The 20,859-nt window shown below is 42.5% G+C and overlaps 7 protein-coding genes across 7 annotated transcripts; 3 read left to right on the top strand and 4 right to left on the bottom strand.

Moving 5' to 3' along the window:
- Positions 1-3,288: 3,288 nt before the first annotated feature.
- BCR41DRAFT_298672 (mitochondrial carrier domain-containing protein) lies at positions 3,289-5,026 on the top strand (the record flags this gene model as incomplete). The annotated part of the gene is made up of 5 exons (XM_022020500.1): positions 3,289-3,506; positions 3,715-3,778; positions 3,955-4,058; positions 4,180-4,257; positions 4,348-5,026. 5 exons carry the CDS (start codon positions 3,289-3,291, stop codon positions 5,024-5,026), a joined length of 1,143 nt encoding a protein of 380 aa, XP_021886001.1.
- A 490-nt stretch (positions 5,027-5,516) lies between these two features.
- Positions 5,517-7,615, bottom strand: BCR41DRAFT_345047 (hypothetical protein). Its single transcript, XM_022022641.1, has one exon. The coding sequence runs from the start codon at positions 7,440-7,442 to the stop codon at positions 5,586-5,588; it is 1,857 nt and encodes a 618-aa protein (XP_021886000.1). The 5' UTR covers positions 7,443-7,615; the 3' UTR covers positions 5,517-5,585.
- Positions 7,616-7,623: 8 nt separating this feature from the next.
- BCR41DRAFT_383156 (coiled-coil domain-containing protein 55-domain containing protein) lies at positions 7,624-8,996 on the top strand (the record flags this gene model as incomplete). The annotated part of the gene is made up of 1 exon (XM_022027426.1): positions 7,624-8,996. The coding sequence occupies exon 1, from the start codon at positions 7,767-7,769 to the stop codon at positions 8,994-8,996; it is 1,230 nt and encodes a 409-aa protein (XP_021885999.1). The 5' UTR covers positions 7,624-7,766.
- A 142-nt stretch (positions 8,997-9,138) lies between these two features.
- Positions 9,139-12,898, bottom strand: BCR41DRAFT_366961 (hypothetical protein; the record flags this gene model as incomplete). Its single annotated transcript, XM_022026262.1, has 2 exons — positions 9,139-12,607; positions 12,705-12,898. The coding sequence occupies 2 exons, from the start codon at positions 12,896-12,898 to the stop codon at positions 9,139-9,141; spliced, it is 3,663 nt and encodes a 1,220-aa protein (XP_021885998.1).
- Positions 12,899-14,178: 1,280 nt separating this feature from the next.
- BCR41DRAFT_316886 (DHHC palmitoyltransferase-domain-containing protein) lies at positions 14,179-16,301 on the bottom strand. Its single transcript, XM_022021256.1, has 7 exons — positions 16,064-16,301; positions 15,944-15,979; positions 15,742-15,836; positions 15,269-15,614; positions 15,117-15,177; positions 14,890-15,025; positions 14,179-14,790 (listed from the first exon to the last, which is right to left on the bottom strand). The coding sequence occupies exons 1-7, from the start codon at positions 16,182-16,184 to the stop codon at positions 14,290-14,292; spliced, it is 1,296 nt and encodes a 431-aa protein (XP_021885997.1). The 5' UTR covers positions 16,185-16,301; the 3' UTR covers positions 14,179-14,289.
- A 99-nt stretch (positions 16,302-16,400) lies between these two features.
- BCR41DRAFT_316885 (WD40-repeat-containing domain protein) lies at positions 16,401-18,279 on the bottom strand. Its single transcript, XM_022021255.1, has 6 exons — positions 18,066-18,279; positions 17,839-17,951; positions 17,643-17,743; positions 17,446-17,533; positions 16,903-17,352; positions 16,401-16,815 (listed from the first exon to the last, which is right to left on the bottom strand). The coding sequence occupies exons 1-6, from the start codon at positions 18,192-18,194 to the stop codon at positions 16,443-16,445; spliced, it is 1,254 nt and encodes a 417-aa protein (XP_021885996.1). The 5' UTR covers positions 18,195-18,279; the 3' UTR covers positions 16,401-16,442.
- Positions 18,280-18,941: 662 nt separating this feature from the next.
- Positions 18,942-20,803, top strand: BCR41DRAFT_71617 (protein-tyrosine phosphatase-like protein). Its single transcript, XM_022030990.1, has 4 exons — positions 18,942-19,185; positions 19,644-19,733; positions 19,869-19,984; positions 20,144-20,803. Exons 1-4 carry the CDS (start codon positions 19,064-19,066, stop codon positions 20,728-20,730), a joined length of 915 nt encoding a protein of 304 aa, XP_021885995.1. The 5' UTR covers positions 18,942-19,063; the 3' UTR covers positions 20,731-20,803.
- The last annotated feature ends 56 nt before the right edge of the window (positions 20,804-20,859 follow it).

The raw sequence follows: 20,859 nt of genomic DNA, 5'->3' as shown, positions 1-20,859 counted from the left end.
ACTTAATGCATTATACGTAATTCCAAGCACAGACGCTATCCAATCAAACATGGATTTAAGTGTAATGCATATGTGGAGGCAAATCGAGATACATCACTGATCGTAAAATTCAAGGCGCAATCACAGCGGATAGTTGGACAAGCGGTGATCAAAGGAAGTTCTTTGGAGTAACATTTCACTTTCTAACACATGACTTTCAGCCGGCTTCAGTTGTGATTGGCATGGAACGAGTCCAAGGCCCTCAATCGGCAGAAGTCCTATTGGAAAAGCTTGGTAAGAATATCATAGCTTTAGCTCTGTCGGTTTACTGCCTGTTTGAGACCTATGTAAATAACACTTTTAATCCTGGAATTTGTTCTATAGAACGTGTAGTCGCAAGATGGAATTTGGAAGGGCATTTGATCTGTGCAACAACGGATCAAGGGTCGAACATAAAAAGAGCCATACAGCTTTATAATCTAAAGAAGAGTATTACCTGGCTTCCCTGTTTTTCCCATGTAATACAGCTGTGTATCAATAAGGCATTGGAACGAAGTTCTGGAGCTAAGGCGGTGATGGAAAAATGCCAAAAGATCTCAACCTTCTTCAGAAGCTCCAGTCTTGCTATGGATCTGCTTAACAATCAGCGTAGCAAAAACATTGGTCAACTGCTTACAACGAATGTCACGCGATGGAACTCAAAATTCAACATGGCAGCAAGGGTGCTTGAAGTTTCAGAAGCAATTACAGCGGTCTATCAATTAATGAGGGCAGGATCCAAAGACGAAAAGCTCAAGGCTGCGGAGCTCGGGCGGCACCTCCTTGTCGAGGGAGAGATCGAGACCCTGCAGGAGATTATCACGCTCTTGGAGCCGGCTGCCAAGCTTACACACTGGGCAGGCGCACATGATAACCCGACCATTTCGCAAATCTATTTGAGGGTCTACACCATGCTCCCGGCGCTTACAACATTCCGAACGGAAGAGACGAGAGAGTTATGGCAAAGCCTGGACGAACAGATCAAAAAATCGTGGCCTCTCCAGGACATTCCAGATACCGTGCTCATTTCTATATTCCTGAACCCTGCTTGCGCAGCACTCGATATCTTAAAGGATACGATGCATGCTAGTGGGGAAAGTCTGTTTATAAAAGCAAAAAAACTCTGCAGCGAAGCCTTTAAGATATTCAAAGAGAATAATACAGTGACAAAAAATCCATTGCAAACGAGTGATTATCAGATACTCTACTTCTCTTCGAATTTTGCGGTAGAGCTCTACGCTTCATCGGTACGCTTGCCGGACTACAATCACGATCGCTTTAAAGATAAGCCTCAGGACTATTGGAGGCCATATGGCATCGATGAAAATATCTCAGTTGAGGAACTTGCCCACTTCGCGCGCTCGTACCTCTGTATCCAGTCCACATCAACTGAGTCTGAGCGTTTGTTCAGTAAGGCAGGGCTAGTCCTCTCTCCACTTAGGACCAACCTCAGTGATCGAAATGTGCGCAACATCATTTTTAGTCACAGCTTTGAGAAGATTCGGACTTTGTTAGACTTACAATGAAATAAATTAAGCGTTTTTATCTACACTGCGCGTCAACAGTGTTGTATTTTGTCCACTACTTGTGAAAGTAGTATAAAGTGATTGGCAATATTAAGTTTTAGCTTTATTCTGAAAGATGCGTCTATATTTTGGACTCCATCAATGAAACTCGCTATATTTTAATGCTCAGACGGAGGCCCAGGCCGTTGTGATGACATAAGGACATCTTCCTTTGACTTTGCAGCTTTTTTTCTGATTACTCATCGTAATGTGGTAATTCTTCATCTATTAATTCTCGAAGCTAATATCTAGAGGATTTACAAACCACTCATCAATTTCAAAGAATGTATTGATCAAGCAGATGTCGGGCGCGTTTCACCCCTTTCTTTATGAGAGCGTTCTTGAGAGAAGACAAGTCAACTAATAGGACATTGGATAGGCCAGAGAGCAACTTTAACATGGCATTATGTTTAAATTTTACTTTGATATCCCGATGAGAATATGCTGTATCGCCATGCCGGTTGAAGAAATAAATGATAAAAAGCTTTTTCTCATACCATTTTTAATGACTTACACTTAACATCTGCCTCAAGAATAAAGTATATATTCCACGGAGTGACAACCATGGCGCCTGAGGGATAGGGACTTCAGCATTGCTAAGCCAGGGCAAGACTTCTTTTACTAAGCCCAAAAAGAGTGGCAAGAGAAGAATCTAGTACAATCGTATCAGTGTTACTTGGCGTCACAGACGATGATTATTGGTCTTTAAGATCTTTGAGATATAGAGATATAGAAGCCTAGCTATGGAAGTAGAAGTTGGCTTTGACTATATATAGTCAACATTAGTAATAAAGAGAAAGCAGAGGCAGAGATGCCGAGCATTTACTGAATTATTAAAGTACATGGCCGCTTTGTGAGACAAGATCAGACAAATAAAGTTAATCTGTCAACTGTTCGTGGTATTAAGCGTGTTTATAGGGATGATGCAGAAGGTTCTCTGAGAATTGAATGAGAATGAGAATGACAATGGCAATGGTAATGGTAATGGCAATGGTAATGGTAATGGCAATGGTAATGGTAGTGCGAAAAGAGAAGAAGCCTGTTATGCATGCAAATGATTGTGGATTTTTTTAAGCCTGTATGCTTTTTCTTCAGGTTGGCGCTGTTTGTGCAATAGGTTTGTGCTGTTTTCAGAACAGGTTCGCGCTGTTTTAGAAAAGGTTTGTGCTGTTTCAGAACAGGTTCATGCTGTTTCACAACAGGTTCATGCTGTTTCAGAACAGGTTCGCGCTGTTTGGGCAATCAGCTTGTGCTGTATGGGCAATCAGCTTGTGCTGTATGGGCAATCAGCTTGTGCTGTATGGGCAATCAGCTTGTGCTGTATGGGCAATAGGTTTGTGCTCGTTTTCTTCCAGCACGTGCTGGAAACCAAAACATCACGCCCTTTCTCTTCAGGCTCAGATCTCTGGGTTAAGTTACGCCACATGGACATTTCGGAGGTGTGTCCCAAAAGAGGAAATAGGATGAACAGTCACTTGTGCTAATCTTGTAAACAACACTAGGCACAGTCACTAGATATCATGTACTACTTTGTAGGAAGCAGATCTCCTGAAAAAGCCCATTCTTCTCTCACGGCTCCAACTATTTTTTTTTTTTTTTTTTTTTTCTTTCTCTCTTCTCCTCTTTGGTACTTTTCTATTATAACACAACAATGAGTGCCTCGACTGCTGCTGCTGCTTCCAGGACTAACTCTCTTCTTCCTGCTATGCTCCCCTCTACCTCTGCAACCACTAACACCATCAGTCAACAGTTACAGCAAAAGAACCCTTTCGGTCGTAACAACAACAGCTCTTCAGAAAATGATAACAACAACACCAAGGTGCCTGAGCCAACCTTGGTCTCAACTCCCGTTGCTACTGCCACATCAGCTCAAAAGAAAATCGCTGGTGCTCAGTTCTCATGGGTCCACTTTTTGGCCGGAGGGTAAGTGTGGATCATCAAAAACCACGGATATATATATATATATTTTTTTTTTTTTCGTGTATACGCAGGAAGCATTTGTTAAAAAAAAAAAAAAAAAAAAAAAAAAAAAAGAAGAAGACAAAAGAAAAGAAAAGAAAAGAACCACCACCACCACCTCGAAGAAAACAGAGCTGACTTTCTGTATTTTCTTTTTAACTTTCTATTTTAGAACGGGCGGCATGGCTGGAGCGCTAGTAACCTCGCCTCTCGATGTGGTCAAGACTAGACTCCAGGTATGGTTAACAAAAGCAAAAAAAGGAAGACGTCATAATGCGGTCTCTCTCATTACGTCCAAAAGATCCACAGACCAGCTTCCCTTTATTATTACGCAATTACCATTTGTTTTGATATGCACGGATACAGAGAAGTTATAGCGATCACTGATTCCTTTTCTTCCTTTATCCCTTAGTCCTCCTTATACCAGTCATCAAAGAGCATGTCCTCTACGACAGTAGCCAGGTCGGGAGTTTATTCTGTCCTTGGACATATCAAAGATACTTGTCTTTTGCTTGGGTAAATTTTTTTTTTTTTTTTTTTTTTTTTTTTAGTGTGGGGCCTTGATGACATCAGGATCTAGAGATTTGTTGATCGCGAGAGTCTAATTTTATGTTTGATGAATTATATGTTAAAATAGACATATCTATTCCAAAGAGGGTCCCCGTGCGCTCTACAAGGGGTTAGGACCCAATCTCGTCGGAGTTATCCCAGCAAGGTAGCTACTACTAACTTCATTTAGCTTGATGCTCGTATGATTGGTGTCCTAAAGACTAATATCTCCTCCTCCTGCTATATTTTTCTATAGGGCTATCAACTTTGCGGCGTATGGTAACGGCAAAAAGTTCTACACTGATTTGAACAACGGCAAGGAGACGACATTTGTTCACCTCTCATCAGCGATCTCAGCTGGTATCATTACAGCAACTGCCACCAATCCCATTTGGCTTGTCAAAACTAGGATGCAACTTCAGGTCGAGGGAGTACGGCAATACAAAAACAGCGTGGATTGTATCTACCAAATTCTCAAGAACGAAGGTATCCGTGGTATGTACCGTGGGTTGAGCGCATCATACCTGGGTGTCGCCGAAGGAACGATCCAGTGGATGATCTATGAGCAGCTGAAGAAGACTCTGGCAGAAAGACGCAAAGTCACTAGCTTAAGCAGCACTACTGGTACAAGATTTGTCATTGGTGGCAAGGATATTGAAGAATGGATCGACTATTTGGGCGCTGCTGGAGCAGCAAAGTTTGTTGCTTCGGCTATGACATACCCACACGAAGTTCTCCGTACACGACTGCGGCAGGTTCCGGTGGGAAATGAGCCACCCAAATACACTGGACTGAAACAGACATTCCAGCTGGTACTCAAAGAGGAAGGCGTTGCAGCCTTATATGGCGGTCTTACTGCGCACATGATGCGTGTTGTCCCTAATGCAGCAATCATGTTCTTCTGTTACGAGGCTATCATGCATCGCTTTGGATAAGTGTTGTCGCCGATTAACTATCAACAAGATGGTCCTGCTTCTTTGTTAGTTTATGCATCATATTTCCCTCCCCCTTTTTCTTGCATTGTTGTTTATAGGATTAGAAGGACGCGCACATCTCATGCCTTTTCAGTTTTCATTTTTTTTTTTTTTTTTTTTTTTTATAGTTCATTCATATTCTTGTATACTAAATCTAGTCAGCCTTCCTTCATTAACGTCCTCATGGTCCATTGATATATTATCTCCATTAAAAGCATCTTGTTATTTGTTTCACATACCTCAATTATGTCGATTCGTCTGGTAAACTGTTCGACTTTTCTATTCGAGATATTAACATGAATGGGGCTTCCCTTGGGGAGAGCCTATGTCAATTGCTCTTGCACTGTTTGTATAAAACAATGCCATGGCTACTCAAACTTTAATTCTATCTCACATTAGGGGAGCTGTGCATTTAGATATTATAAAGTTGGATCTGAATGTATACGTTAGCCTTTTTTTTTATCTATTTATTTATTTATTTTATGTTTTAATACATTCATTATGGCGTCGAGAAGGCCGATTATGGATGAGGTTTCTTTCGAGGGTATAGTCTCAATCCATCTCGTACAATTTCCAGAACTTCATTTTTTGAAACACGCCTCTGATCACCCGTATCACGATCTCGGATGGTCACAGTTTGGTCATTGAGCGTATCAAAATCCACGGTGATACACCAAGGGGTTCCGATTTCATCCATACGGTAGTATCGCTTGCCAATCGTTGTATTCTGGGTCTCCATTGCTACGTTCACCTGGAGCTCTTGGCGAAGCTGGCCACTGATATCAGAACAAATATCCACCAGATCTTTGTTATTGGAAACCAAAGGCATTACTGCTACCTTGATGGGTGCTAGACGAGGATGCAGTTTCATGATAGTTCGGATCCCTTTACTACTATTGTTGAGATCAATGCTCTTCTTTGTATTATTGTTGCTATCACTGTTGGCCTCATCCTCATTTCCCAGCACCACTGCTCGCCCGTGCTCATCTACAACCTCCATTGCATCCAACATCAATGCCAACATAGCTCTATTCAATCCACATGACGACTCGACGACATGTGGTGTAAATCTCTCGCGCTCCAATATCTCTACGCTTGTCTCTTTGATCCCTGTGGCCTTCTCACGTGCCTGTCTTTCTTGCATCAGGACAGCATCTGTGTATTGTAGCTTAATACCAGTAGCTTCTGTATGTTTACTCAAATCAAAATCGCCTCGATTCGCAATACCTTCGACCTCTCCCCAACCCCATGGGAACCGATACTCAACATCAATGCATCCTCTTGAATAATGAGCCAGCTCATCTTGTGAATGCGCTCTTTCCCGGATACGGTCATGGTGACGTGCGTAGGTCCTCCACCAATCCATCCTGAATTTCCTCCAGGCTGTAAATTGCTCCTGAGCCTGCCAAGGAGCCACAAAATACTCTAGCTCCATCTGTTCAAATTCAGGTGTCCTGAAAATAGCATGCTCCAAACGGATTTCGTTCCTAAAGGATTTCCCGATCTGAGCAATCCCAAAAGGGATCTTGAGATGTGGATGGGATCGTTGAACAGTCATATAATTAATGAAGACACCCTGTGCCGTTTCTGGGCGAAGATAGGTCAGAGAAGGGTACAGGGTTTTATCTACGAGTTGACGGGTAGTCGACAAATCCGCTGATGATGGAGTTTTTTGGGCGTCAAGAGTAGTAGTGATAACCTTGTCAATGGGGTCGATAGGATCGAGATATGTCTTGAACATGAGGTTAAATGGACGTGATTCAGTAAGGAAAGGGGAATTAGAGTTGGGATCAACATATCCATGATAGGGGATCTGGAGTGAAGTATCCTGCTCTGGTGAAGGTGATGGTAGTGAATTAGAATCGAAGGCAACAGTAGTAACAGCTGTATCCCTTTTGAGGACGATTGTATTCTTCTCCATGCGCTCTACTTCTAGAAGGATTTCCTTGTCCTTCCGAGTAACCATGGCGCCTTTTGCAAACTGGGACCTAATGTCATGTTCCCACAATTTAGCTGTCTTCTTGTCAGGTGCTGTGATAGGGATCCTACCCTGGTCATCTAATTTGATCTGTGGCGCCTTATCAGGACGAAACCGCTCCTTGGATAACTTTGAATCAACCATCTCGTCTGTGAACTGATCGACGTGTCCTGATGTCTTGAGGACCGCCGGAGGAGTAATGATGGCAGTATCGATCCCGACGACATCAGATCGCTGATAAACCATTGAATTCCACCATTCCTGTGAGACGCTCCGTTTTAGCTCGACACCGAGGGGGCCATAGTCATATGCACCCCGAAGTCCACCGTGAATTTCTGCAGACTGGAAGAGAAACCCTCTGCGTTTGCAGAGGTCGAGCAAATGGCGCATAGCCGACATTGGTCTTCAAAAGGGAATGGGACTGACAGAAAAACGAAGAATGAGTAAGAAAAGGAAAAAAGGAAGAATTCAACCTCATGTCAACGCACCCGTTCCTGACCTGGAGCTTTCACGACAAACTGTTCGAAAAAACAAGAAAAAAAGCCACATTGCTATTGTTCTTCAGAATAGACTTTTCTCTCTCCATTATTACGTTTCATTCTTCTCGTTCTTGAAACCATCACAACTGACCCCCAGCGGAAGTATAAAAACGCAACTCAGTGTTATATATACCCTTATTCCCTTACCTCTTTCTCCCTTCCTCTCTCTCTCTCTCTTTCGACCATGTCCGGACTCCAGTTTGGATTGAACATCAAGAAGAAAGGAACTATCCTTGCTAAACCAAAACCTGCTGCAAGTCGACCAGTAGGAGGGCGTAGTGCTTTCGACAGTGGCAGTTCTGATGAAGATAATCTGGATAAGGATAATGACGATAATGACAATACTGATCAGAAGCAAAATTTAAAAAGAGGTCCTATATCCTCTACATCTTCAGTCAACAAAACTCTTCGTCCCTATGCTACTGCCACGCTTCAGTCAACAGCTGTAATTGAACAGCAAAACGCAGCGCTAGCTGAGGATGCGACTGTGTTTGACTATGATGGCGTCTATGATCAACTCAAGGCTGGTGAGCGTGCACGAGAGCTCGCTCGCAAAAAAGATTCTGCAGAACGAAAACCCAAATATGTTGCTGCACTGCTACAAGCGGCCGAGACTCGCAAACGGGATCGACAAATCGCAGAAGAGAAACGATTGGAACGTGAAAGAGAAAAAGAAGGAGAGAAATTTAAGGACAAGGAGATGTTTATCACGCCAGCCTATAAGGCTCAGAAGGAAGCCATGAGGCTTGCAGAAGAAGAAGATCGAAAGAGGGAGGAGATGTTGGCCAAGGATAAAGATGGATCATTGATGCAAGGATTTTACCGTGCGTTGTTGAACGAACGTACAAGGGCTCGACCGACTGAAACTGACATTACGATTGAAGGTGTTTCGTCAGAAGATATTAAAGCATTAGAAGAAGAGAAGCGACTTAAAGAAAAGGAAGACCGCGAGCGTGCAAGGGAAGCTCAAGAGCAAGGTCTGAATGTAACCCTGAATGAAGATGGACAGATTGTTGACAAACGTGAGTTGCTTAAAGGTGGGCTCAACATTATCAAGAAAAGTCAGCCCTCAGCTTCACAAAACGACTTACGTCTCAACAAACCCTCTTCAAGCTATGACCGTGATCGTGCATATGCTGCCTACAAAGACGCTAAATATGGCTCATCATCATTCTCACTTCAAGGGAAAGGTGAGCATGGGAATATATCCAAAGATCAGCGCACGAGGATGACAGAAAAGATCGAGCAACAGCTTTTGGAACAGCAGAAACAACAAGAAGAAGAAGAGAAGAAGAGACAAGAATCTATTCGTGAAGCACTCAAGCGGAAAAACCAAGATGATCAGGTCATGGATGCCAAAGCTCGTTACCTGGCAAGAAAGGCAGCAGCAGCCGCAGGAAAAGCAGGTTCATAGTAAAAGATTAAAAATTAATAAACTGTATAATATCATCTTTCATAAAAGATCTAAAGTGAAAGGTAAATGTACTCATTACGGTGACTAGGAAGAATGTAAATGCCAGAATTTCTGCTTCTTTTTGTTGTTGCTGTTGCCATACTCAGACCTTTAACTCGCAATCTGGCAATAATGCGTGTACTTGGGCTACAAATCCAGTCAACACAGGAGCAGTGACCAGAGATCCCTCGATCTTCAGTGTTTTGAGCGCTACCGATTTCATTTTTTCATCGCCACTATAAGATGTAGGTTGAACGCTTGCACAGTATGAAAGACATTCAAGCAAAAGTTCTGCTTGCCGATCTGAAAAATTGGTTCCCTCAAGAATAAGTGTCTCCACTGTGTTGAAACGAAGGTTCCGTATGAGCACAATCCAGTCATCTTTAAGAATATCGAGGTATCCAAGCTTAATAGACTTCAAATGAGGTGATGATAACGGGATTTGGAGCCATTGCACATGTGGAGGGTTGATTTGGCAATGTAGTATCTTGCCATATGTGTCTGCTTCGGGCTGTATCTCTAGCTCCTCAAGCATTGGCATGGTCACTCCGTTCAAAAGGGAGGATTTTGCAGCCACTGGAAAAGCCGCCGTATTGTTGCCATAACTTCTGCCAGCCACTGTGTAAGTCCTAGTTAGCGACACTGTGGCTGCCTGTTGAGCAATTGACGCAGCAGATGAAAGACTAAACAAAAGCTGTGGCAATCCATACATGCGCAACTGCAGTCGTGTAATCTGAGGGCTAATTCGGATAATAAACCGAGCAAGAGCTTCCATTGCCACTACACGATATTGATCCTGAGTGACCCAAATGATGATATCCAGCCAGGAAAGCGTCGCTAATGAATGCTCTATCACTCTGGCAAACAATTCTAACGTTTCCTTGTCGAGCGTCGAGACATTGGCATGGATTTTCTGTAACGCCGATCCTCTAATCCTCAATGCCTCCTCAAGCCCCTTCACTAGCCCATGTGTAAGCTTTGTTCCAGGTGGGATCCTCTTTAACGCCCAACCAAACGCTCGCATAAGCTCTTCTCTCCCCTTCGGTTCATTCGCTAGTAAACTGAGAAGAGTTGCCTTGGGGTCATGAGGATCTGCTGTCGTGAGTTTGTTACGTCGTTCTGTATCTTGTATTTCTACAAGACGTAACGACAAGTGGTTTTCACAGACTGAAAGGATAGCCTGAAAGGTCGGAGCCATGAATTGTACTGAACATCGCAATCCAATTTCATGAAGACATTTGTTCGTATGAATGATTCTCTCGAGACTAGATCTCTCTTCGTTCAGATTAAACTCATGATATAACACTAGCTTGTGTACATGACCAGAGAAAAGTAATTGCGTATAGGGCCGCTTGTTGGTCGTGATCGCCATAGACAAAATTTGTGCCTGGGGTTGGGCAATCTTGATGTCAACTTGCTCCTGTACATCTGCCTGACTTACACTCAACTCTAGGTATTGGAGATGTCGAAACTTTACTGTCGCATTTTTGACCAGTTCATACATCGCATCCACGTCTGTACACTGTAACCTTAAATCCGTTAGGCGAGGGCTATGTCGCAAAAAGTCTTCTATCTGATGTTGTTCTGCTTTCCAATTCTCTATTGCACCTTGGATAGACAAAACGCGGAGCTGAATGGTAGACGACATGGCTTTTGCAACTATGGAGGCATTCTTGGATATCCTGCTCCAGAAACTGTCGCACCGTGCTAAATGAAAAATTTGCAACTTTGTGTTGGCCATCATCTGGATGACGGGATCGTATCTCCTATTCCGGTTGAAAAGATCCCGGGCGGGCCCTTGTGTACCGCAGAAGTCGAGTCTGAGGCTAACGATATTGGTCTTTCGAACAGTGTCCTTCAAGTGTCTTAAATCTTCAAGTGACGATTCCCAATCCAGAACAAGATTGAGTTCCTGAATAAACTTTGCTCTTTCCAGCGCTTCATAAAATTGTTTCGCAACTGTGCTCGAGGTCAGGCGAATAGAAACTTTACCAGCTATCTCTTCAAACGTTCCATTGTTTAGAGCAACGGCCCCTCGAAATTGCTCAATGGCTGATTCACGATAATTTTCACGATAATGATCCAGACATACCCATTTGGCATGACCCTCACTCGTAACAACCCTGTATAGGTTTCCTAACACCTTGCCTTCGTCCTTGATTTTCAAAAACGTGCTAAGGTGCCGCAAGTCCGCGCCTTCCAGAGCTTCGAGATCTTGGATCGGATCCTGACCTGAATCCCATGAGCTATTGGGTTTAGGATCTGGATCGAACTCCCTGATAGTTTTGTCAATGTCATCAAGGCTGGCAGCAACTGCGCCGCAGTTTTGCGCAAGAGATTCGAGGTACTTGATAGCATAGTCTACTTTTGGTTCCAAGTTTTGCTGCGTATATTCTAGTCCACCTTGAAGCCTATCAATACTCTCTGCTAATCTCATGCTGGCTAGTGGTGGAACAACAATTCCTGCTGCTACAACTCCATATTTGAGCATTTGTAATAATGTGAGGATGTGGGTGCCATATCTAAGAAAAAACTCGCTGGGACGGTCAAGGTCATATCCTTCGTGCATTGCCACATGTATATGATGTATTGGGGTTCTCGATCCACCATTTCCTGTAAAGGAGTCTAAGCTCTTGTCACTGCTATTGCTATTACTATCCCGAGTCGATGCTCCGTATGGGGTGGAGTTAGGCGACGGCTTTGAAGATACAGTATGTTGTTGTGATGGCATTGTGTGCTCTCCACATTCACATAAGAAGTAGAGCCTGAATTGACTAGTGAAAGGGCTCAACAGGGCATCTCTTCGTCGAGTCTCCTTGGGGAGGACGATGAATAGCCTTGGGATTGAGAACTCATGTAATTCGTACGTTTGTGTCAAGACAGCCTGTACTCGACTCTGGATAACAGAGAGTCGATCTAGTGCCTGTTGCTGCATTGATATCATCTTCTGCTGCATTTCGGCTGCAGTTCGTTGCAATTCTATCATTTGTAGCTGGAGTTCTTGGTTTCGAGCCATCTCTGCTTGTAAGTTGAGAAATGCATCCCGGATCTCCTGCTTGATCGATTCTGCCTGATGCATCTGTCCTGATTTAATAGATTGCTCAAAGTGGCCAAAGAGTTGCGTGGATGTCTGGAGAGTGAACTGGATGCGAGGAACGAGTTGACTGGTGGTAGGAGTAGTTGGTCTAGCAGATGCTAGGTGCTCTGGGCCATCAGGTGCTCTGGAAGCACTAGGATACCTTGAGAGGCTACTAGGTACTTTCACGAGCGAGCTGGTGAGTTCTGGTTGAGCATCTATGTTTCCTGACTCTATCGCTGCGTATGGGCTAGGGTGATCAGTAGAAAGAGCACTAAACCCTTGTGCAAGTGACGTATCCAGATAGATACCAGGACTTGGGAGGCTACCCTCCTTGGATCCATATGGTGAATGTGTGGATAGAGAACTGATTGTGCTACTGACGTTCTGTTGTAATGGTGATTCCTGTCTAGTCTGTCCAACTTGTCCATCATCATTAGGGAGGATAACATCCAGGACAATACCCGGGTGATACCTAATACACCAGGGCTCAATTCTTGAAGATTGTAGAGAGTGAAAATCGGATTAGTACATGTACATGATGATAAAAGAAAAAAAGGGGTATCAAAGCGCACTGCCTCATACCCATTTACCTCTTCCGTTTGGAATTCCTGGCAAAGGAAATGGCAATATCCCCATTTTTAATGCTTTGGACGCCAGGAAATTGATCCTGAATGTCTTCCCAGAACACAAGCTTGAGCCCTGTCTCCTCATCTTGTGAAGCCTCGATCCGTATAATTGGACCATCCGGTAGAGCTCTGAAGGACTGGTACTCCACCTGATCCATTACCCTACTCTTCTCTCTTTTGTGTTTTTCACTCTTATTTGATTAGGTTTATATCTTAAATCAGCGAAATGTTGTTTTACCGACAAGTCCTTATTTCGATGGAAAGTTGGTTTATAATTAAAAGTGAAGGCAAGAAGGTAAAAGATACCGGAGAAAGAATGGGGTCAAGTGAGGGTTTTAAAGGAAAGTTATGAGGGGAGAGAAAGATGGAAATTTTTATTGACAGTCTATTGGGAAAGTAAGATGGACCTGCACATGACTTTATTGATTTAGATATTTTATTTACATAGAAATAAGCTAAGAATCACTTAAGGGCTGTGTACTCAAAGACCGTAGCAGACGCCTTGTCCTTCTCTTCCGCTGAAAAACAATGACAGCGTCTTGTTGAGCTATGCTGAGTACTACTAGATTTTTAACCCTTGCAGGAGTTGTGGTAGCAGTGGCAGTAGTGGTAATCACGGCGGCTGTAGCAGAATTGTTAAGCTTTTTTTCTTCTTGTTCTAGTCTTTGACGATGGCTGGTTGTCATTTCTGTTGCAGAATTATCATCGTCCCTTGAAGATCCGCTATCGATCCTTCTACAACACCTACTGTTGCAAGGCTGAACTATCGTAAACCTCCCGATTTTGGTACCCGGAACAAATCTAGGATTAATGTTGCTTGGCCGTGCAAGGCTGATGGAAGGAGATGATCGCTGCTGGGGAATCGTTGATGGCTCCATAGATAATGTAAAGAAGACGGGGCGGTTTAGAAAAGCTTATAAGAAGGGTGATTGAGAATGAATTAAACGTGTTTGAAACCGAGAAAAAGCGGAGTGGAGAGCAATGATAGATGCTTTTATACTTGAATCGGTGGCGTCAAATAGGCCAATGAATTTGCCGCTTTTGGACCAGGGGCTCTCAGTTGACCAGAAGTGACCGCAGTTAAAAAATCCTGTGGCAAAAGGATAGACATACCATAAGCTGCCCTTAAATCTTTAAATATAGAAAGTGATCGATTGTGCATGGCCTTCACCCACTCTATTTTGTCGTAATATGATTAGGTGTGGTTGGATAATATTTTTGTAGTTACTTTTTAAATTGTAAAGCAGTGAACTAAAATAGGATACGAGGTTGCTCGCGAAGATCAAATGACCATTGCCAGCTGGATGCTTTGTCAATATCTCCGGTCTATGAGAACCTCAATAGATTGGTTCTGTAGGGATCAGAGCTTCACTTGAGTGCAGCTATCGCTGGGCAGAGCCTTATTATGAAGATATACCGTTTCGAGAATCAGAGATGAGATTAAAGTAGGTATTATTACATTAAATATGTCAAGACTAAATTAATACATGACGCTACTAATGATGAAGCTATATCGTCAATAGTTCCAATGTCAGATGGATGATGAGTATCATGGCCTTACTGAAGACGCTGACTGGGTCGTACTTGATCCTTCTAATACACCCCCATCTGCCTGCGGTGCCTCACCATATGTTCCTGGCGATTGATATTGAGGCTGTGGTTGTTGTTGTTGTCGTTGACGAGCCTCCATTTGCTGATTATAATCTCGCCATTGCCTAGCCACCACTTTCTCGTTGTATACTGGCCCCTCAAGTCTAGAGAGCCTAGTCGGTATCATACATTTCCAACCCTTCCCCATCGCCTGTTCCCAGTTTCCTTTAAACCCAATATCGTACAGTCGTTCATTGCCTTGGTTAACCTCGCCTTCGCTGTCTGTCCATCCTTTACGTAGGCAAGGGAAAACTCCTTCGTCACGAGGGGTGCTGTGATCTTCAATGGTTGTCCTGTTTAGGAGGATAAGGCGGACGTGAGTGAGGGTGAAGACAATAAGAGTGAATCCAAATATCCCAGCAACGATCATTCCGGCAATTTGGATCTGATGTGTCCATTCCTATTAGGTCGAAAAAATAAAAATAAAAATGAACGAATTAATTATCACTTGTCTATGCTTTTTTTTTTTAAAAAAAAAAAAAAAAAAAAAAAAGCCTACCTCTGTAGGGTATTGTTGATGGAGTGACGCTATAGCAACCAAAATGTAAATACAATGGATAGCTGTATATGCAATGAATAAGACAAAGAATTTATAGTTATCTTGACCAACACAATTCAGGACCCAGGGACAATGGCTGATAAAAAAAAACAATATATATCTAGGTCAGACATTTGCTTGATGGTACCTTCATTAATAGAACAAAAAAGCCAATAGAGCGTACTTACTGATCCATTCTCAACACACATCGTTTGCAGACTCGGCAATGGTGTGCTCGTTCAGGCTTGACTATTTAATATTTAATTTCCAATAAAAAAGAATTGAGCATGTTACGAAGTTTGAGTTGAAATCTCGTGTTCACATAGAGTCTATCTCTTACCATGCTGACATTTGCTACACCAGAGAGGATGGCCTTGTACAGAAGGATCTTCCGAAATGTGGATATATCCGGACTTATTCGCACTCTGTGCTCCAGGAATTAGCGCTCCAGATGACCTCAATGATTTGGATGATGATGCTGTTGCCATTGCTGTTGATGACGATGTGAGATCATCTCCAACCTTCATATGTGCTTCCTGTACTCGTTGAATGTGCGACTCTCCTTGATGCTGTGGTCCCTGTTCTACCTCTCTACGTATTTGCGTCTCTTCCTGTTCAGTATGTGTTTGTTGCTGAGACTGCTGAGGTTCTGTTTGAATAAACGTTTGTGGATGTTGAGTTCCTGGCTATTGGTGTTGCATTGGAAAATGCTGCCATTAGCTCATGTTTAAAATAAATTTGGTGGCACGGTCCGTACATTATGATATCATGTAATTTTATTTTAGTAAAGCACAGCTGTCGACTTTTACATACCTCTGCTGTGACTCGCCCAGGGTCAGTTAGAATGACCATAGCATAGGCCCAAAGCATCATTATAAATGTTATGTGGTAGATGACGAGGAGAACCGCTAAGCAGCAAAAGGTGAATAGATATACTTAGTTCCTTGTACATACTGCTATTATAATCTGAAGATACTAGCAGGTTTGAAAGTCAAGTAAGCAGTTCTGTTCATACCTCCAAGGACAGCCTTGTCAATTCGTATTAGCTTCACTTTTACATTAAAAATAAAACTTATTAATGCTTCTCCCTAACTGTTTAGGCCGAATTTTCTCCATACAAGTAGACTGTACATACCACATGTTATTATAACAAAAACATAGTAGCCAAATCCAATAAGTAGAAAATAAAAGAAAATGGGGAAAATGGTCACGACAAAGGGAAGGGGTTTCCCTGTGCGCGTGTGAGCCACTCGCATGGCGAAAGAGGGTTCGGAAAGAAGAGTGGGAGTAATGAGGTGAATAGGGTGTGGATGAATGGACGAGTAGAAATGAAGAGTGGAGGAAATGATGGGGGATGAAAGAGATGAATGAAGAGAGAAGGGGAGAGTAGGCGGTATCAACGAACCTATACAGCCCAATTATCATGTGGAGTGTTGTTTCAATTGATCGTCATTAATTCCAAAAAAAGAAAAGGGCAGATTTACATGGGAAAATTATATTTCTGTCTATCAAAGCTACAAATCGTCAAAGAATCCAGGATTGTTCTTGGCTGGCGGCTGTCTCTTCGGTCGCCTGTTATTGCTCTTCTTCTTGGGCGCATCTGAATCATCAGAATCAACATCCATATCACCATTAGGACCAGCCTCATCATCGTTATCACCATCCCTCTTATCTGAACTTTTACTTTCTTCGTTTTCATTCTCTTCCTCATCGTCATCCTCATCCATATCACTTGTCAGGTAACGCACATCCCAGAACCGGACCGTGTCATCATGAGAACTGCTTGCAAGATAAGTCTTATCGCTTGAAAGACGAATGCACTCAATTGGGAAGTCCTCATGTTCACCAACAATCCCTTGGAACTTGTTGGGTAGAATATCAATAATTCTAATAATAGTAAAAGAATGTCAAAAAATGTTAGTCTCGCTTCGGAGTCACTCGCATAAAAAACAAAAAAAGGAAAAATTCACATACCTAATGATTCCATCACTTGATCCTGTTGCTACTGTGTCTTCATCAATCTTACAAATTGTATCAATCGAATTTGGGTGTCCAAGGAATCGATCGGTACAATCACCCCATTCACCCCATGAATAAATATTTAGGACACCTTCCTGCGATCCAACTACAACTTTACGTCGATCCTTGACGATGCAGATCGAGAGTAATTCGTCATCCTGATTTGCAGACATGTCCAACATATTAGGTTTGCGAATATCGTAAATTGAAATGGTCCCTTGTCCACTAGACGCAACTAGAGTCTTAGAAGTTGAATCAAAATCAAAATCAGAAATAAAATCATCGTGTTCACTATATTGCATAGCTTCGGATCCTGTCCTGACGTCCCAAAGCTTGATGGTACCGGAGTCGTCTCCTGTTGCCAAGATATATTCTGTCAACAACTTGACCGTATTGATTGGGTGACTATAGTTTTTTATATTGATAAAAAAAAGTGAGCCAAAATTATTATATTTGCAATTAAATGCTTTCAAATAAACAAAACTTCAGTAAACATACTCGTGTGCTTCAGGCTTCTTGATTAATACATTGCCAGTATTGACATCCAATGCACCAATAGATCCATCCTTAGAAACTGTAAAAAGACCTATATCAAAGAGATCAATATAGTCTTTTCCGTGTTAGCTGGTGGAGAGCTGGAGCTTTTTTTGTTGTTGTTGTTTGCCTTTGAAAGGGAGTTAAAATTTGATACATGCCTGTGCCGTCATGATTAAATGCAAGGCCTCGACAAGACTTTTTTGAGGGACGAACATTCCAGAGCGACTCATTATTACCAGCACCAGGGATATATTTAACACTATACGAATAGTAAAACATAGACTATCAATCCTCTACTCTACTCTTAAGGCTATACATATATCTTTTTAACTTGATCATCCTGTCATTCTTTACCAGTTGATGTGCCCGGTGATGAGTGCAGTGGCAATGATATTCTCTGTGGGATGGAATGCAAAATCAAAAACTGTGCTTTTGTAAGAGAGAGTATCAGGCTGAAGTGTTGAGGGCTACAGGAAATAAAATTTAAATGTTACACCATTGAATTTTGAGTTGTTCAAGTTAAGTAATTAGCAAGAGTATTTTTATTCTCCATTGCTTTAATGAGGTTGTGGATGTTTTACCATTTTGCTGTTAATGAAAGCGGCGATGAGGCAAAGTGATTGACAAGTAGAAGTATGGGCAATGTACTCCAAAAAAAACAATAGTGACTGCTTCAATAGACATTGTCTATATTCCAGGGTCTGAAACATCCTTTAACCTTCTGTTGAGTGAACATGCACACAAGCAATGCAATAAAGACCCAATCAAGAAGGATTGCCCTGTAGACCTGAAGGGATATTGCCAATCGAGGCAAAGGCCCATAGCAAACACTAGGACGAGCCTTTACAATGCTGTAATATCTCAGTTGTGTGTTTGTGTGGAGCAGCGAATGCCGGACCCCTTTCTAGTCACACACACGTGGGGCAGGAATAATAACACTAGATATAAGGAAGAGTCAGCAAACCATTTGTTTCAATTGCATGTCGCCATGCAGTAGAGCACACACAGAGATGAGCATGTCAGATGCGTTAACATGAATTGTAGACATGGCATCATTCATGCTGATTCAATGTCTGTCATCAAGCCACGTCCGACCTTAACCTTTTAAGCTTATTAGCTCAGCTAATAAGAATGAACTGACTGAATTAATATCATCTATTTCTTTTTATTTCCTTCTCATTCTTCATCTCCACAGACTTCATTTCCTTCTCATTCTTCATCTCCATAGACTTCATTTCCTTCTCACTCTTCATCTTTACATTGACTTCATCACCATTTTGTAATGCACAGCTACCATCAATATTTTTCCTTATGTCCAGCCCACTGAATACCATCCCCCAGACTCAGGCCACCACAATGAGCGACCCCGTCCAGAATAACACAGCACCTACTGATCACTATAAACCCAAACCTGTTGCCTACAAAGACTCGATCTCACACCCGATCAATGTTAGCTGGATCATCCCACCCTGGATTAGTGCTCTTCTACAACAGGATATGTCCGTTCCCGATAACCTGTTTATGATTCCATTTGCTCAGCGCGAAGCAGAAGCGATACACAAAATGGGGGCTTCAGAAGATGCCGTTGTACGAGCCAAGAAAATATACCCACATTGGCGGCCTAGAGGAAACTTGGGGCTTTCCTCCTGTCCTGGAAAGAAAGTCCGACTTGATGGCCCTGTTAATGGGCGAGCCAAGATTGTACGTGATTTAGACTTGGATTTTGATCGTCTACAGTCTCTGGGCTTCACGCGCGTTATCTGGTAAGCTAGGAGTGTAACAAGAGATCCGAAGGAATGATAGAGATAAAATATAGACAGTGAAGACTATTTCTATTCAATTTGTTGGGCCTGATCGTCTGTAGATAGTTGAGCAATGTATGATGCCAATCAAAGAAGCGTAGATGCACTGCTCGTGTGGGATAGGGGAAGGAGGTTACTATTAATGAGCACACGTCAACTATCCAAAAAAAAAAAAAAAAAAAAAAAAAAAAGGCCTCTTTGCACAGGAGATTAAGCGAGAATGAGGAGTGTTGGAAGGCCATGATCAGAGTTGATATGGGCTGCATTGTTTCCCGTTCTTCCTTATTTCTCTCCCTTATTTTAAGACCAATACCATGCTTTCTTTCTTAACCCTTTTTTGTCTGGGCAACTGGTTAGTTGCTTATTTGATGAAGAGCTTGAACTTCTTGGTTCGCCCTTTCCAAAGTATGTGGAAGCAGCGAATAGTCATGGTATCGATGTCATTAGGTAAGTAATTCATTATTTAAACTAGCCTAGTTATTCATAGCTTCAAAAACATATGCGCTACTTCTAAAGACTTTGATTGACTTGTTAGCGTGCGACTATGAGCATTTAACTTATTCTGTTGTATTGTACGAGTAGAATTCCGATGGTAGAAGGAAGTACACCTTACTCATTTGAAGAGATAGACCGCGTTCTTGACAAGATGGATGAAACCACACGAAATGGCCAAAATGTCCTTGCCCATTGTCGAGGTGGTAAGTTGCTGTCTCAATATAAAAGCGATGACGGAAATGACCTACCTCACTAGACTGTAATTTTTAAAGTTTGAATCTTGAATGTTCCCGTATGGAATAGCGGTTTTAATTAATCACTTTCAACTTCATGTCTATTATACTCTATGGTGGTATGGACAGGTGTTGGCCGAGCTGCTGTAGTTGCCTGCTGCTGGTTACTGAGGCTACGGTACTTTAGGGACCATCGTGAAGTCATTGAGTGGGTGAGAGCTCAACGATCACCAAAAGCCATCGAAACCAAGGAGCAAGCCCAATTTGTAGCTGGTTACCATCTTTGGACTTTAGGAGGCGAAAATCGTGCGTCAAGCCAGATATATGAGACTCAGATCAAGAGGCGGATAGATTGGAGTGAACCCAACATGGCCCAAGCAAGAAAGGAGGCGGTCCTCATGAATAACCTAGGTCAGCAGTCTATTTTGCCACAGGAGCAACGAACCGATCATCCACGTCAATATCAGCATCAACAGGAACAGCAGCAGCCAGCACAACTTCAACCGCATCATTCGCAGCATCAGCAGCAACAGCAGATACACGAACCATTATCTGATCATTTAAGGCCGACAGTAGAGCGTTCGCAGCCTTCCGCTGCGTCAATTTCCTCCACAGCAACAGTTTCGTCGCAGCAAGCAAGTCCAGTCTGCCCATCTTCATCACCAAACACAAACTCAATGCAAGGTGTGAATGGGATCAGCCAATTGGGCCGGTGACAGTTGGAAACTAAAAGAATGGGGGTGAATGCGTCCCGCCATGTCAATAAATGAGCAATATGTTAATAGAGCAAAAAACTTAAACAGGGGTTATTTTAGGACTGTTTACATGAACTTCATTTAACAAAA

This window comes from Lobosporangium transversale (assembly GCF_002105155.1).
Source record: "Lobosporangium transversale strain NRRL 3116 chromosome Unknown BCR41scaffold_2, whole genome shotgun sequence".
Classification (NCBI taxonomy): domain Eukaryota; kingdom Fungi; phylum Mortierellomycota; class Mortierellomycetes; order Mortierellales; family Mortierellaceae; genus Lobosporangium; species Lobosporangium transversale.
The sequence above is the reverse complement of the archived record's forward strand: the minus strand, read 5'-3'. Positions and strand labels throughout refer to the sequence as shown.